Genomic DNA, 14,670 nt, shown 5'->3' with positions numbered 1-14,670 from the left:
TATATTGGAATTTGAGAGGGTTAATATTGGAAAGTGAGAGGGTTAATTTTGGAAGGTGAGAGGGTTAATTTTGGAGGGTGAGAGGACTAATTTTGGAGAGTGAGAGGGCTAATGTTTGAAGGTGAGAGGGTTAATGTTGGAGGGTGAGAGGGTTAGAGTGAGAGAGTTAATGTTGGAGAGTGAGAGGGTTAATGTTGGAGGGTGAGAGGACTAATGTTGGAAGGTGAGACGGTTAATGTTGGAAGGTGAGAGGGTTAATGTTGGAGAGTGAGAGGGTTAATGTTGGAGAGTGAGAGGTTTAATGTTGGAGAGTGAGAGGGCTAATGTTGGAGAGTGAGAGGGTTAATGTTGGAAGGTGAGAGGGTTAATGTTGGAGAGTGACAGGATTAAGGTTGGAAAGTGAGAGGGTTAATGTTGGAATGTGAGAGGACTAATGTTGGAGAGTGAGAGGGTTAATATTGGAAAGTGAGAGGGTTAATTTTGGAAGGTGAGAGGGTTAATTTTGGAGGGTGAGAGGACTAATTTTGGAGAGTGAGAGGGCTAATGTTTGAAGGTGAGAGGGTTACTGTTGGAGGGTGAGAGGGTTAGAGTGAGAGGGTTAATGTTGGAAGGTGAGAGGGCTAATTTTGGAAGTTAAGAGAGTTAATGTTGGAGAGTGAGAGGGTTAATGTTGGAGGGTGAGATGGCTAATTTTGGAGAGTGAGAGGGCTAATGTTGGAAGGTGAGAGGGTTAATTTTGGCGAGTTAGAGGGTTAATGTCTGAGCGTGAGAGGGCTAATGTTGGAGAGTGAGAGGGTTAATGTTGGAGAGTGAGAGGGTTAATGTTGGAGAGTGAGACGGTTAATGTTGGAAGTTGAGACGGTTAATGTTGGAAGGTGAGAGGGTTAATGTTGGAGGGTGAGGGCATTAATGTTGGAGAGTGAGAGGGTTATTGTTGGAAGATGAGACGGTTAATGTTGGAGGGTGAGAGGGTTAATGTTGGAGGGTGAGAGGGTTAATGTTGGAATGTGAGATGGTTAATGTTGGAGGGTGAGAGGGTTAATGTTGGAATGTGAGAGGGCTAATGTTGGAGAGTGAGAGGGTTAATGTTGGAGAGTGAGAGGTTTAATGTTGGAGAGTGAGAGGGCTAATGTTGGAGAGTGAGAGGGTTAATGTTGGAAGGTGAGAGGGTTAATGTTGGAGAGTGACAGGATTAAGGTTGGAAAGTGAGAGGGTTAATGTTGGAGGGTGAGAGGGCTAATGTTGGAGAGTGAGAGGGTTAATGTTGGAAGGTGAGAGGGTTAATGTTGAAGAGTGAGAGGGTTAATATTGGAATTTGAGAGGGGTTATATTGGAGAGTGAGAGGGTTAATATTGGAATTTGAGAGGGTTAATTTTGGAGGGTGAGAGGACTAATTTTGGAGAGTGAGAGGGCTAATGTTTGAAGGTGAGAGGGTTAATGTTGGAGGGTGAGAGGGTTAGAGTGAGAGGGTTAATGTTGGAAGGTGAGAGGGCTAATTTTGGAAGTTAAGAGAGTTAATGTTGGAGAGTGAGAGGGTTAATGTTGGAGGGTGAGATGGCTAATTTCGGAGAGTGAGAGGGCTAATGTTGGAAGGTGAGAGGGTTAATGTTGGAGGGTTAGAGGGTTAATATTGGAACGTGAGAGGGTTAATATTGGAGAGTGAGAGGGTTAATGTTGGAAGGTGAGAGGGTTAATTTTGGCGAGTTAGAGGGTTAATGTCTGAGCGTGAGAGGGCTAATGTTGGAGAGTGAGAGGGTTAATGTTGGAGAGTGAGAGGGTTATTGTTGGAAGATGAGACGGTTAATGTTGGAGGGTGAGAGGGTTAATGTTGGAGGGTGAGAGGGTTAATGTTGGAATGTGAGAGGGTTAATGTTGGAGGGTGAGAGGGTTAAAGTTGGAATGTGAGAGGGCTAATGTTGGAGAGTGAGAGGGTTAATGTTGGAACGTGAGAGGGTTAGAGGGTTAATGTTAGAGAGTGAGAGGGTTAATGTTGGAACGTGAGAGGGTTAGAGGGTTAATGTTAGAGAATTAGAGGGTTATAGGGTTAATGTTGGAGAGTGAGAGGGTTAATGTTGGAATGTGAGAGGGTTAGAGGGTTAATGTTAGAGAATTAGAGGGTTATAGGGTTAATGTTGGAGAGTGAGAGGGTTAATGTTGGAGGGTGAGAGGGCTAATGTTGGAGAGTGAGAGGGTTAATGTTGGAACGTGAGAGGGTTAATTCTGGAGGGTGAGAGGGTTAATGTTGGAGAGTGAGAGGGTTAATGTTGGAAGGTGAAATGGTTAAGGTTGGAAGGTGAGTAGGTTAGAGGGTTAATGTTGGAGAGTGAGAGGATTAATGTTGGAAGGTGAGAGGGTTAATGTTGGAGTGTGAGAGGGTTAATGTTGGAGAGTGAGAGGGTTAATGTTGGAGGGTGAGAGGGTTAATGTTGGAATGTGAGATGGTTAATGTTGGAGGGTGAGAGGGTTAATGTTGGAATGTGAGAGGGCTAATGTTGGAGAGTGAGAGGGTTAATGTTGGAGGGTGAGAGGGTTAATGTTGGAATGTGAGATGGTTAATGTTGGAGGGTGAGAGGGTTAATGTTGGAGGGTGAGAGGGTTAATGTTGGAATGTGGGATGGTTAATGTTGGAGGGTGAGAGGGTTAATGTTGGAATGTGAGAGGGCTAATGTTGGAAGGTGGGAGGGTTAATTTTGGAGAGTGAGAGGTTTAATGTTTGAAGGTGAGAGGGTTAATTTTGGAGAGTGAGAGGGTTAATGTTGGAGAGTGAGAGGGTTAATGTTTGAGGGTGAGAGGGTTAATGTTGGAATGTGAGATGGTTAATGTTGGAGGGTGAGAGGGTTAATGTTGGAATGTGAGAGGGCTAATGTTGGAGAGTGAGAGGGTTAATGTTGGAGGGTGAGAGGGTTAATGTTTGAATGTGAGATGGTTAATGTTGGAGGGTGAGAGGGTTAATGTTGGAGGGTGAGAGGGTTAATGTTGGAATGTGGGATGGTTAATGTTCGAGGGTGAGAGGGTTAATGTTGGAATGTGAGAGGACTAATGTTGGAGAGTGAGAGGGTTAATGTTGGAGAGTGAGAGGTTTAATGTTTGAAGGTGAGAGGGTTAATTTTGGAGAGTGAGAGGGTTAATGTTGGAGAGTGAGAGGGTTAATGTTGGAGGGTGAGAGGGTTAATGTTGGAATGTGAGATGGTTAATGTTGGAGGGTGAGAGGGTTAATGTTGGAATGTGAGAGGGCTAATGTTGGAGAGTGAGAGGGTTAATGTTGGAGGGTGAGAGGGTTAATGTTGGAATGTGAGATGGTTAATGTTGGAGAGTGAGAGGGTTAATGTTGGAACGTGAGAGGGTTAGAGGGTTAATGTTAGAGAGTGAGAGGGTTAATTGTGGAACGTGAGAGGGTTAGAGGGTTAATGTTAGAGAATTAGAGGGTTATAGGGTTAATGTTGGAGAGTGAGAGGGTTAATGTTGGAACGTGAGAGGGTTAGAGGGTTAATGTTAGAGAATTAGAGGGTTATAGGGTTAATGTTGGAGAGTGAGAGGGTTAATGTTGAAGGGTGAGAGGGCTAATGTTGGAGAGTGAGAGGGTTAATGTTGGAACGTGAGAGGGTTAATGTGGGAGAGTAAGAGGGTTAATGTTGGAACGTGAGAGGGTTAATTCTGGAGGGTGAGTAGGTTAGAGGGTTAATGTTGGAAGGTGAGTAGGTTAGAGGGTTAATGTTGGAGAGTGAGAGGGTTAATGTTGGAAGGTGAGTAGGTTAGAGGGTTAATGTTGGAGAGTGAGAGGGTTAATGTTGGAAGGTGAGAGGGTTAATGTTGGAAGGTGAGTAGGTTAGAGGGTTAATGTTGGAGAGTGAGAGGGTTAATGTTGGAAGGTGAGTAGGTTAGAGGGTTAATGTTGGAGAGTGAGAGGGTTAATGTTGGAAGGTGAGAGGGTTAATGTTGAAAGGTTATGGAGTGTGAGAGGACCCTGTTGTTAATGTTGGAGGAGGACATGAGGAGAATAAAGACATTAATGCCCCCCCCCCCCCCCCCCCCCCCCCCTCAGACGGGATGGTGCGTCCGCTCCACCCTGATGAATACGTGCTGGACTTCCTGCTGGACGATGAGTCGGTGGTTGTTTCCATGAGGAGAGTCGTCTGGGTGGAGCCTCTCACCTTCACCAACGACCTTTACATCGACCTGCACTTCCAGCAGGTGAGACGCTCAAACACACCAGGTCAACCCCGACTCACACTCCCTGTCGTCTGCTCACCGTGTGTGTGTGTGTGTGTGTGTGTGTGTGTGTGTGTGTGTGTGTGTGTGTGTGTGTGTGTGTGTGTGTGTGTGTGTGTGTGTGTGTGTGTGTGTGTGTGTGTGTGTCCCTGCAGCTCCTGGCTGACTTCCTATGTGGACAACTGACACTTCCTGTCTCAGCAGCAGCTCAGCAGATCGCTCAGCTCTCAGCCCTGCAGCATCTTTCTCTCGGTCACAACTACGAGCCGTCCCTGTGAGTGTGTGTGTGTGTGTGTGTGTGTGTGTGTGTGTGTGTGTGTGTGTGTGTGTGTGTGTGTGTGTGTGTGTGTGTGTGTGTGTGTGTGTGTGTGTGTGTGTGTGTGTGTGTGTGTGTGTGTGTGTGTTACACACTAAGCTCAATTCAGCACCATGTCTTTCACTCCCCCCACCTCTTGTTCATACTTGTCTCCTCAAGTTTTTACTGCTCTGATATCGTCTCGTATCATCTTGTATCGTTTCGTCTCGTCTTTTCTCGCATCGTCTCCTCACGTATCGTCTCGTCTTGTATCATTTTCTCTCGTATCGTTTCCTTTCATCTTGTCTCGTCTCGTCTGGTATCATCTCGTCCCGTCTCATATCGTATGGTCTCGTCTCGTATGGCCTTGTCTTCTCATATCGTATGGTCTCATCTCATATCATCTTGTTTCGTATCGTCTCGTCTCGTATTATCTTGTCTTGTATCATCTTGTCTCATATTTTGTTTCTTATCGTCTCGTCTCGTATTATCTTGTCTCGTATTATCTTGTCTCGTATCGTTTTGTCTCGTATTATCTTGTCTTGTATCATCTCGTCTCATATTTTGTTTCTTATCGTCTCGTCTCGTATTATCTTGTCTCGTATCGTTTTCTCTCGTATTATCTTGTCTCGTATTATCTTGTCTCGTATTATCTTGTCTCGTATCGTTTTGTCTCGTATCGTCTCATATCATCTTGTTTAGTCTTGTCTCGTCTCATTTTGTCTGGTCTCATCTTGTTTCATATCGTCTTGTCTTGTCTCGTCTCATATTGTATCATCTTATATTGTCTCGTCTCGTCTCGTCTCGTCCAGTGTGGACTGGTGTGGTGAGTGAAGCTGTTTCAGGAGGATGTCCTCGGGGCTTCAGGATATTTGTATTCCTCAGTTTTCTCTCTGAAGATCTGAAGTGAGTCAGAACGTCCACGTCAGCAGATCGTTCAGGACAATAAAAGACAGCCGGTGGAAATAAACTACAAATCTTATGTTCAGTGTTTCACTCAACAGGAAGTGTCTCTGGAGCGTCTGGGGTAGTGAAGTGGACTGTTGTGTTGTGGTTTCCAGGTCAGAGGTCAAAGAGTACCTGCCCACCCAGACGGGGATCAGCGCCTCCCTGGAGGAGATTCACTCTCTGTGTCGGAGTCACATGACCGCCATGAACAACCTGCAGCCCATGGACGCTAAGATACGATTCATTGGTGAGACGCCCCCCCCCCCCCCCCCCCCTTCCCCTCCCCTCCCCTCCCATATTGTCTTTTCTTCTTCTCTCTTGACATGTCTTCTTCCTCCCTGCCAGAGTTGCTGTCGACCTTCCCTCTGTTTGGCTCCAACACCTTCTTGGTGCAGAAGGTGAGCCAGCGGGGCATGGCGTCCCCCTGCATCGTCAGCATCAACCAGAAGGGGGTGCTCTTCCTTCACCGCACATCACAGGTAGTTGGCCTCCATATCTGCAGTCTTGAACCTCCTGCAGGACAGATCCCTCCCCTCCACTGCCGCTGTCCCTTAAAGCCCCTAAGACGTCTTAGCTTCCCTCTGAAAACCAGACGGAGACCCTGGACCGAGCGGGACAGACCGACACGTCTCCTCAGAGGGACGCTTCCTTGAACAACGGCTGGAACCAATTGGATTCAATAGTAGCTGCTGCCTCTGCCACGTGGCAGTAAACCATCAAGGACTAGATCTAAAGTCTGACAGCAGTCTGGACATGGAACCAAGGTTCCTGTGAACGTAGAGCAGCACTCGGTCGGTCAGGTGGTACCACATGGTGAACCAGCCTCTGCCGGCTCGTGTGTCTGCAGACCGTCACTAAACGCAAAAGGTACCAATGAGAAATGAGCTAAACTTGAAACACCGTCACTGCAGATTCACAGGTGGTGCATTGGAAAGGGTTAGCAGGTTCTGTGGTCCAGAGAACAGCTTCAACGCTCTTCTGGTCCCAGACGTTTCCCGCTTCAGACTCCTGCGCCAAACTTCTCTCGGTCCGCTTCAAAAATCCTTCTGCCTCCTGACGTCTCAGTGTTTCTACAGGTCATGTGACCTGATGGTGTTTTACCGTCTGCAGGCCCAGCTGCTCCACATCCACCTGGAGGACATCCAGTCCATTCGCACCATCCGCCCCAAAAGACAGGGCAAACTGCCAGCGGTGGAGCTCCACCATGACAGTCCAGCCAATGTCGGGAAACTCACCGTTCATCTCAAACAGGTGAGGCTCCGGCTCGTCCGCCTGGTTCTGGTCTGAGGTCCGGCCGGTCTGAGCCAGACTGTGTTCTGATTGGTTCAGCAGCTCCAGGTGACGGAGTGCGTCTCGCTTTGTGTTTCAGGCTAGAGAGATGTGCCACCTCATCGCTCAGTTCATCGAGATGCTGATTCCACCGTCGCTCCCCGGGTCGCTCGCCGGCTTCCAGTAGAGCGAGTGGAACCACCGTAACCTGAACCACCAGAACCTGAACCCATGAATCGCTTCAACAGAAATGATATTTATTTGTAAACATTATGAAATGAATCAACAAAATGGGAGGAAATAATGGCCACAGATGTCTGTGTCATTCTGCAGGTTAATACAGTAGCTCTGAACCCCCCCCACCCCCCACCCCCCCAACCTATAAACCCACATCCCTCTCTGTGACATCACTCAACACCAACATGGAGGACTCCCTGCTGCCGGTGGAGCAGAAGCTGCTGATGCTCGTCGCTTTAATGACTGACGTAGATTTCTCCGATACAAGGATTTTTCATGCTCCACCTCCACCTTCAGCGCCACCTCCAGACCTGCCATATGTATTACACGGCTTCGAGTCATTTCCAGGGTGGCGTGTGGAAGAAAGGATCGACGTGGAGAAAGCGAATGTTTTTTCTGGTGTGGATGGACAGATCAAAGTGAGAGATGAAAGAAGCCTGGTCTTGTCAGACCTGCTGTGGCTCAGTGGGAGGCCCGGCGCCGCTCACGCCAGCTTGTCCGGCTTTGATCTCTGCTCAGTGTGACGGTTTTCATGAATTCATTCAATATAGTGAGATGATCTCAAATCTTCCATGGGCTCCTGCAGTCAGAGCCAAACCTCTTGAGTACACACACACACACGCACGCACGCACGCACGCACGCACGCACGCACGCACGCACGCACGCACGCACGCACGCACGCACGCACGCACGCACGCACGCACGCACGCACGCACGCACACACGCACGCACACACGCACGCACACACACGCACACACACACATTTTATTCCTTGATATTTGATCGCTTTGTGCTTGAAGGCTGGAGAACCACTGACGATGCTGGAGTCAGAGAATGATCCTGTGATACAAACAAATCATTTATAAACAATAAAGAACATGATTGATTTGCTCTCATCTCATCATTTGTCTATTTGAAATGAGGTTCTACGCTGCGGTTGCTTCTGAGGAATTCTAATGAGTTGGTCCTTGTTGAGCTGGAGGAAGATTTTAAATCTAAAATACAGTTAAAAAGGGCGTCTAATGTCCTCGTGTCCTCAGGAGACACATCAATCTACAGCTGTGTATCATCAGCTTCGCTGTGACGGCTGATGTTTAGTTTATGTATTTCCAAATGTTTTATTTAGTTTGACTGTGATAAATTGAAGAATGAGGTGTTTATTAGATGAGGAAAAGGCCCTAATGCTTAAATAAATACATCATTCAAACTCCTCTGGGACGATAAGACTTTGTCTTACCAATCAAGTTCTTTTCTATTTTTTTAAACTGTTTTTAATTATGTTGTTTTTATTTTTATTTTGAAAATACAGAAAAAACAAACAACTTCAGGAGATGCTTTTCATTACACTTGTCAATTTTCTCATGAATTCATGCTTATAAAATAAATAAATACAATCAGCTGAGTTAGAATACGAGGTGAGGAGAGCTCAGACACCTGAACCACTGGGAACCAACAAATCTACTTCTAATCTGTAATCTGGGCGGGGTTCCTTTCCTCCATCAAGTTATTTTCACAGTGTGACTTTATAGAAGTAAAGGATCCAAATACTTTGACCACCACTGCAACGTGTTCCCAAAGTACCCCATCAAAATACTTCAAATCAGATCAAAGCCCCACTGATCTCACACATAAGTGATCATCATCTGCAAGAACCACAATATTGAAGCTTCCTGGGTAAATTAGTTCATAGAACATAGAACATAGAACATAGAACATAATGTGAGTCAATGGTCAACTCTCCTTCCTTTAAGAACCCCCAGTCTACAGAACTAAAATACAATGTGGAGGGAGGTACTGCCCTCTGCTGGAACTGTAGGGAGGTACTGCCCTCTACTGGAGGGAGGTACTGCACTCTACTGGAACTGTAGGGAGGGACTGCACTCTACTGGAATTGTAGGGAGGGACTGCCCTCTACTGGAGGGAGGTACTGCACTCTACTGGAATTGTAGGGAGGTACTGCCCTCTGCTGGAGGGAGGTACTGCCCTCTTCTGGAACTCTAGGGAGGTACTGCCCTCTACTGGAGGGAGGTACTGCACTCTACTGGAACTGTAGGGAGGTACTGCCCTCTACTGGAGGGAGGTACTGCACTCTACTGGAATTGTAGGGAGGTACTGCCCTCTGCTGGAGGGAGGTACTGCCCTCTTCTGGAGGGAGGTACTGCCCTCTTCTGGAACTCTAGGGAGGTACTGCCCTCTACTGGAGGGATGTACCGCACTCTACTGGAACTGTAGGGAGGTACTGCTCTCTACTGGAGGGATGTACTGCACTCTACTGGAACTGTAGGGAGGTACTGCCCTCTACTGGAACTGTAGGTAGGTACTGCCCTCTGCTGGAGGGAGGTACTGCCCTCTACTGGAACTGTAGGGAGGTACTGCCCTCTGCTGGAGGGAGGTACTGCCCTCTACTGGAACTGGGAGGTACTGCCCTCTACTGGAGGGAGGTACTCCCCTCTACTGGAACGGGAGGGAGGTACTGCACTCTACTGGAACTGTAGGGAGGTACTGCCCTCTTCTGGAGGGAGGTACTGCCCTCTGCTGGAGGGAGGTACTGTCCTCTACTGGAACAGTAGGGAGGTACTGCCCTCTACTGGAGGGAGGTACTGCCCTCTACTGGAACTGGGAGGTACTGCCCTCTACTGGAACTGGGAGGTACTGCCCTCTACTGGAACTGTCGGGAGGTACTGCCCTCTGCTGGAGGGAGGTACTGCCCTCTGCTGGAGGGAGGTACTGCCCTCTACTGGAACTGGGAGGTACTGCCCTCTACTGGAGGGAGGTACTGCCCTCTACTGGAACTGCAGGTAGGTACTGCCCTCTACTGGAACTGTAGGGAGGTACTGCCCTCTGCTGGAGGGAGGTACTGCCCTCTACTGGAACTGTAGGGAGGTACTGCCCTCTGCTGGAGGGAGGTACTGCCCTCTACTGGAACTGTAGGTAGGTACTGTCCTCTATTGGAACTGTAGGGAGGTACTGCCCTCTGCTGGAGGGAGGTACTGCCCTCTCCTGGAACTGTAGGGAGGTACTGCCCTCTGCTGGGGGGAGGTACTGCCCTCTACTGGAACTGTAGGTAGGTACTGTCCTCTACTGGAACTGTAGGGAGGTACTGCCCTCTGCTGGAGGGAGGTACTGCCCTCTACTGGAACTGTAGGGAGGTACTGCCCTCTGCTGGAGGGAGGTACTGCCCTCTACTGGAACTGTAGGGAGGTACTGCCCTCTGCTGGAGGGAGGTACTGCCCTCTACTGGAACTGTAGGTAGGTACTGTCCTCTATTGGAACTGTAGGGAGGTACTGCCCTCTGCTGGAGGGAGGTACTGCCCTCTCCTGGAACTGTAGGGAGGTACTGCCCTCTGCTGGGGGGAGGTACTGCCCTCTACTGGAACTGTAGGTAGGTACTGTCCTCTACTGGAACTGTAGGGAGGTACTGCCCTCTGCTGGAGGGAGGTACTGCCCTCTACTGGAACTGTAGGTAGGTACTGCCCTCTACTGGAACTGTAGGGAGGTACTGCACTCTACTGGAACTGTAGGGAGGTACTGCCCTCTGCTGGAGGGAGGTACTGCCCTCTCCTGGAACTGTAGGGAGGTACTGCCCTCTGCTGGGGGGAGGTACTGCCCTCTACTGGAACTGTAGGTGGGTACTGTCCTCTACTGGAACTGTAGGGAGGTACTGCCCTCTGCTGGAGGGAGGTACTGCCCTCTACTGGAACTGTAGGTAGGTACTGCCCTCTACTGGAACTCTAGGGAGGTACTGCACTCTACTGGAACTGTAGGTAGGTACTGCCCTCTACTGGAGGGAGGTACTGCAAGCCCTTCGCCTGCATCACCCAAAATACATGGAAAACACTCTCAAATTCATTCAAGCAATCCTGCTTAGATTGAGAAAAACGAAAGGTCTGTAATTGTCTTCATAGGGACACTTCAACTATGAGAGACAAAAGGAGAAGAAAGAATCCAGAAAATCACAATGTCTGATTTTTAAAGAATTTATTTGCAAATGATGGTGGAAAATAAGTATTTAGTCAATAACAAAACTTCATCTCAGTACTTTGTTATATACCCTCTGTGGGCCAGACATGTCCACAAGGTGTCCACGGTGTTGCTGGTATCTTGGTCCAGTCCTCCAGGCAGATCTCCTCTAGAGCAGGGAGGTTCTGGGGCTGACGCTGGACATCATGGACGTTGAACCCCCTCCACAGATGTCCTATGGGGTTGAGGTCTGGAAACTGGCAGGGCCACTCCAGGACCTGGAAATGCTTCTCCTGAAGCCCCTCCCTCGTTGCCCCGGCGGTGTGTTTGGGACCATTGTCCTGCTAGAAGAACCAGCCACGGTTCATCTTCAGTACTTCCTGATGGAAGGAGGTTTTCACTCAGAATCTCACGATACACGTCCCCATTCCTTCTGCCCTTTACACGGATCAGTCGTCCTGGTCCCTTTGCAGAAAAGCAGCCCCAAAGCATGATGTTTCCACCCCCATGCTTCACAGTAGGTCTGGGTTTTTTTGGATGCAACTCAGCATTCTTTCGCCTCCAGTTGAGTTTTTACCAAAAGGTTCTATTTTGGTTTCATCTGACCATCTGACATTCTCCCAATCCTCTTCTGGATCGTCCAAATGTTCTCTAGCAAACTTCAGACGGGCCTGGACATGTCCCATTTCGGGTTAGGGGGACTCGTCTGGCACTGCAGGATGTGAGTCCCTGGTGACATGGTGTGTTACTGATGGTACCTTTGTTACTTTGGTCCCAGCCTGGTCTCTGCAGGTCGTTCACTAGGTCCCCCGTGTGCTTCTGGGACTTCTGCTCACCGTTCTAGTGATCATTGTGACCCCACGGGGTGAGACCTTGCGTGGAGCCCCAGATCGAGGGACATTATCAGTGACAGTTGATTTCTTCACACAAGCTGCTTAGCTTTTGCAGATTCAGGATCCCAGCCTGGTGCAGGACCACCATTCTGTTTCTGGTGTCTTTGGATGGCTCTTTGTTCTTGTCCATAGTGACGTTTGGAGTGGGACTGTTTGAGGTTGTGGACAGGTGTCTTTTATACTGGTTACCAGTTCAAACAGGTAATGAGTGGAGGACAGAGGAGCCTCTTAAAGAAGAAGGTCCAGGTCTGTGAGAGACAGAAACCAGCTTGTTTGTAGTTGATAAATACTTATTTTACCAAGTAATTTACCAATTAATTCATTACAAATCCTACAATGTGATTTCCTGGATTCTTCCCCCCCGATTCTGTCTCTCATAGTTGAAGTGTCCCTATGAAGAAACTTACAGGCCTCTCATCTTTCTAAGTGGGACAACTTCCACAATTGGTGACCGACTAAATACTTTTTTGCCCCACTGTCTATATACTATATATTTCTGGGTGTTAAATAGTTGAGTACCAGTATGTGTGTTTTTTTTATACATCTATTCTGTATCCTGAGAATCTTCCATCCGTCTCCATCACTCCCATTAGTGCAGGAACTGAACGACTCGGTCGTTGAAGAAAGCAGATAGTCTTCTGCAAAAAGTCCTACGTTATGATTTGTGTTCTTCATTTCAATTCCCTTGATTTCTTTTTTTCCTCAACTGCCTGTGCTCGGGGTTCTATGTACACGGTGTCCTAGGGGTTCTATGTTCAAGCTGTCCTAGGGGTTCTATGTACAAGGTGTGCTAGGGGTTATATGTACAAGGTGTGCTAGGGGTTCTAGGTACAAGGCAAAGTGTAGGAGAGAGGCAGCAGCCTTGTCTCATCGATCTCTGTAAGAGATTTATTTAGGTTCTTGCTCAGGGGTTTTGCTTCAGTGTCTTTATACAATCTACTGACTGTGTAGTTTTAGTACTTGATCTAGAAACATCCAGTTAACACGATCAAAAGCTTTCTAACATGTAGGGTTCTCCTGATACCACCATGCGTTTGTCGCCCCGTTATAAACCCTGTTTGATCTTCGTCTATTAGACTGGCTGTGAAACTATCAAGTCTTTTTGAAATAATCGAGGTATATAGTTTGTAGTCAACATTCAAAATGGTTATAGGTACTTATCGCACAGGGTTCCATCTTTTCCAGGTTTCAATGGGACTGATTCGATGGCCTCTGACCACGATGGAGGCATTTGATTATTTCTCAGTGTCCAATTAAATGAGGATTGGAGGAGAGGAACCACGTCCTCCTAGAACCTCCTGTAAACCTGGACAGGATGTCCGTCCCTCCCTGGACATTTATTGTCCTTCAGTGATATTATAGCCCCATTTATTTCTTCTCTGGTTATGGTTGCAGTGAGAACATCGTTCGGACTGTACCAACTTTTTGAGGAAAGCTTTTGTTTCTTCTTCGTTGGTGTGGGTCGGGTGTATAGAGCTTCATAGTATTTTTGGAATACTCAGTATTTGAAATACTGTTTCTGGGTCCTTTATCTTAAATATTGGTTGTTCAGTTTGCTGTTTTTGTATTCGCCTTGCTGGACATTCCATAGTATTTTTGTTTTAGTAGTATTTTTCTTCTCTACCTCTTCCAGTAGTAGTTAATTTATTTGTTTCTGTGTATTTGTTATGTACACAAACAATCTTGGGTGGTTTGTAGCCTGATGTTTCCTCTCCGGTTCTCTCATGTTATTAATTTGTGTTTTATATTCCTGATTTCCTCTTTTTAATCTCTCAAGTGGAAGATATTTACTTCTCAACCTGATTTCATGGCGTCCCCTAAGACGTCTGGGTCTACTTCTCCCATATCATTTTCTTTTAGATGTTTCTGTATTTCATCTTTTACCCAATCAATAGTTTGTTCTTTGTGTAATATTCCTGTAGTTCGTCTCCACAGCATATTCCTTGTCTGGTTTCCTTTCTGAATCTCCAGAGTTATGATCAGATGCAGCTGTGCTTCTGAACGCCCTTATTTTGTGTACCTCTTGCACATTCACCAGGAAGTACTCTAGCTGTGAAGTGTTTTGTGTCGTGACGAGTAGAATGTGAATTCTTTTTCCTTTGGATGTAGTTATCTCCAAATATCTCTCAGTCCCGTTTCTCTGAGAGTAACTTTAGTAATGATAGTGATAGACGTGTCACTTCTCTTCAATTCAATTCAATTTTATTTGTAAAGCGCTAAATCACATCAACAAACATCTCAGAGCCTCTTACAATGATCGAGAACAACAGAACCCAACTAAACCTTCCAGAGCAGCAGGTGTAACAAGCAACAGTGGAAACCAGGAAAAACTCCCTCTCAGGAAGAACAGTTCATAAGAAGTCCCTCTTCAGGAAGAAAGCTTTGGACGGACCCTAGACTCTGGAAGGACGGCCATCCGCCTTGACCGGTTGGGGGGAGAAGTACATGGGATAGGACAGGGAGAGAGAGGAATAGAAGAGGGGGAGAGAGAGTGGCAGACAGGCCAGAGAAGTACAAATACTAAGAAAAGTCTATGATGAGCGTTGGTCTGATGATGAACCAATCTCAGTCTGGAGTTTAAGGGCCGTGCCGTTGCGGTGGGGTCCCGGTGCTGTGGTGGGGTCGGGTAGTAGGACCGTGGTAACTCCACTCTGGGAGTCTTGGGTCTGATCCCCTGGATCCTGCTCCCCTCCTGTCAGGGAGAAAAACAGACGGCGGCAGTATCTGGTGGCTCCAGTAATGTTGTTACACAGAGAGAAAGAAAGAAAGACAAGAAACAGAAGCTCCAAATGTAGAGTTCCTCCCTTTAACGGGGGAGAGGAAATCCCCTCAGCAGTCTAGGCCTAGAGCAGCTCAAC

The 14,670-nt window shown here is 47.5% G+C and overlaps 1 protein-coding gene across 1 annotated transcript in view; it reads left to right on the top strand.

The window, feature by feature from the left end:
* Window positions 1-7,858, top strand: part of myo15b (myosin XVB) — a gene marked incomplete at its 5' end in the record, with an annotated part of 217,000 nt that extends 209,142 nt beyond the window's left edge. The window contains 6 exons of the mRNA XM_080461452.1: window positions 4,043-4,191; window positions 4,365-4,483; window positions 5,566-5,699; window positions 5,798-5,931; window positions 6,563-6,703; window positions 6,822-7,858. Of these exons, the coding sequence (XP_080317578.1) occupies window positions 4,043-4,191; window positions 4,365-4,483; window positions 5,566-5,699; window positions 5,798-5,931; window positions 6,563-6,703; window positions 6,822-6,908 (764 nt within the window). The 3' untranslated portion in view covers window positions 6,909-7,858. The remainder of the gene's footprint in view (window positions 1-4,042; window positions 4,192-4,364; window positions 4,484-5,565; window positions 5,700-5,797; window positions 5,932-6,562; window positions 6,704-6,821) is intronic.
* Between the last annotated feature and the right edge of the window lie 6,812 nt (window positions 7,859-14,670).

This window comes from Lipophrys pholis, assembly GCF_963383615.2.
Source record: "Lipophrys pholis genome assembly, chromosome: 1".
Taxonomy (NCBI): Eukaryota; Metazoa; Chordata; class Actinopteri; order Blenniiformes; family Blenniidae; genus Lipophrys; species Lipophrys pholis.
Note: the sequence above shows the minus strand (reverse complement) of the source record. Positions and strands in the feature narration are given on the sequence as shown.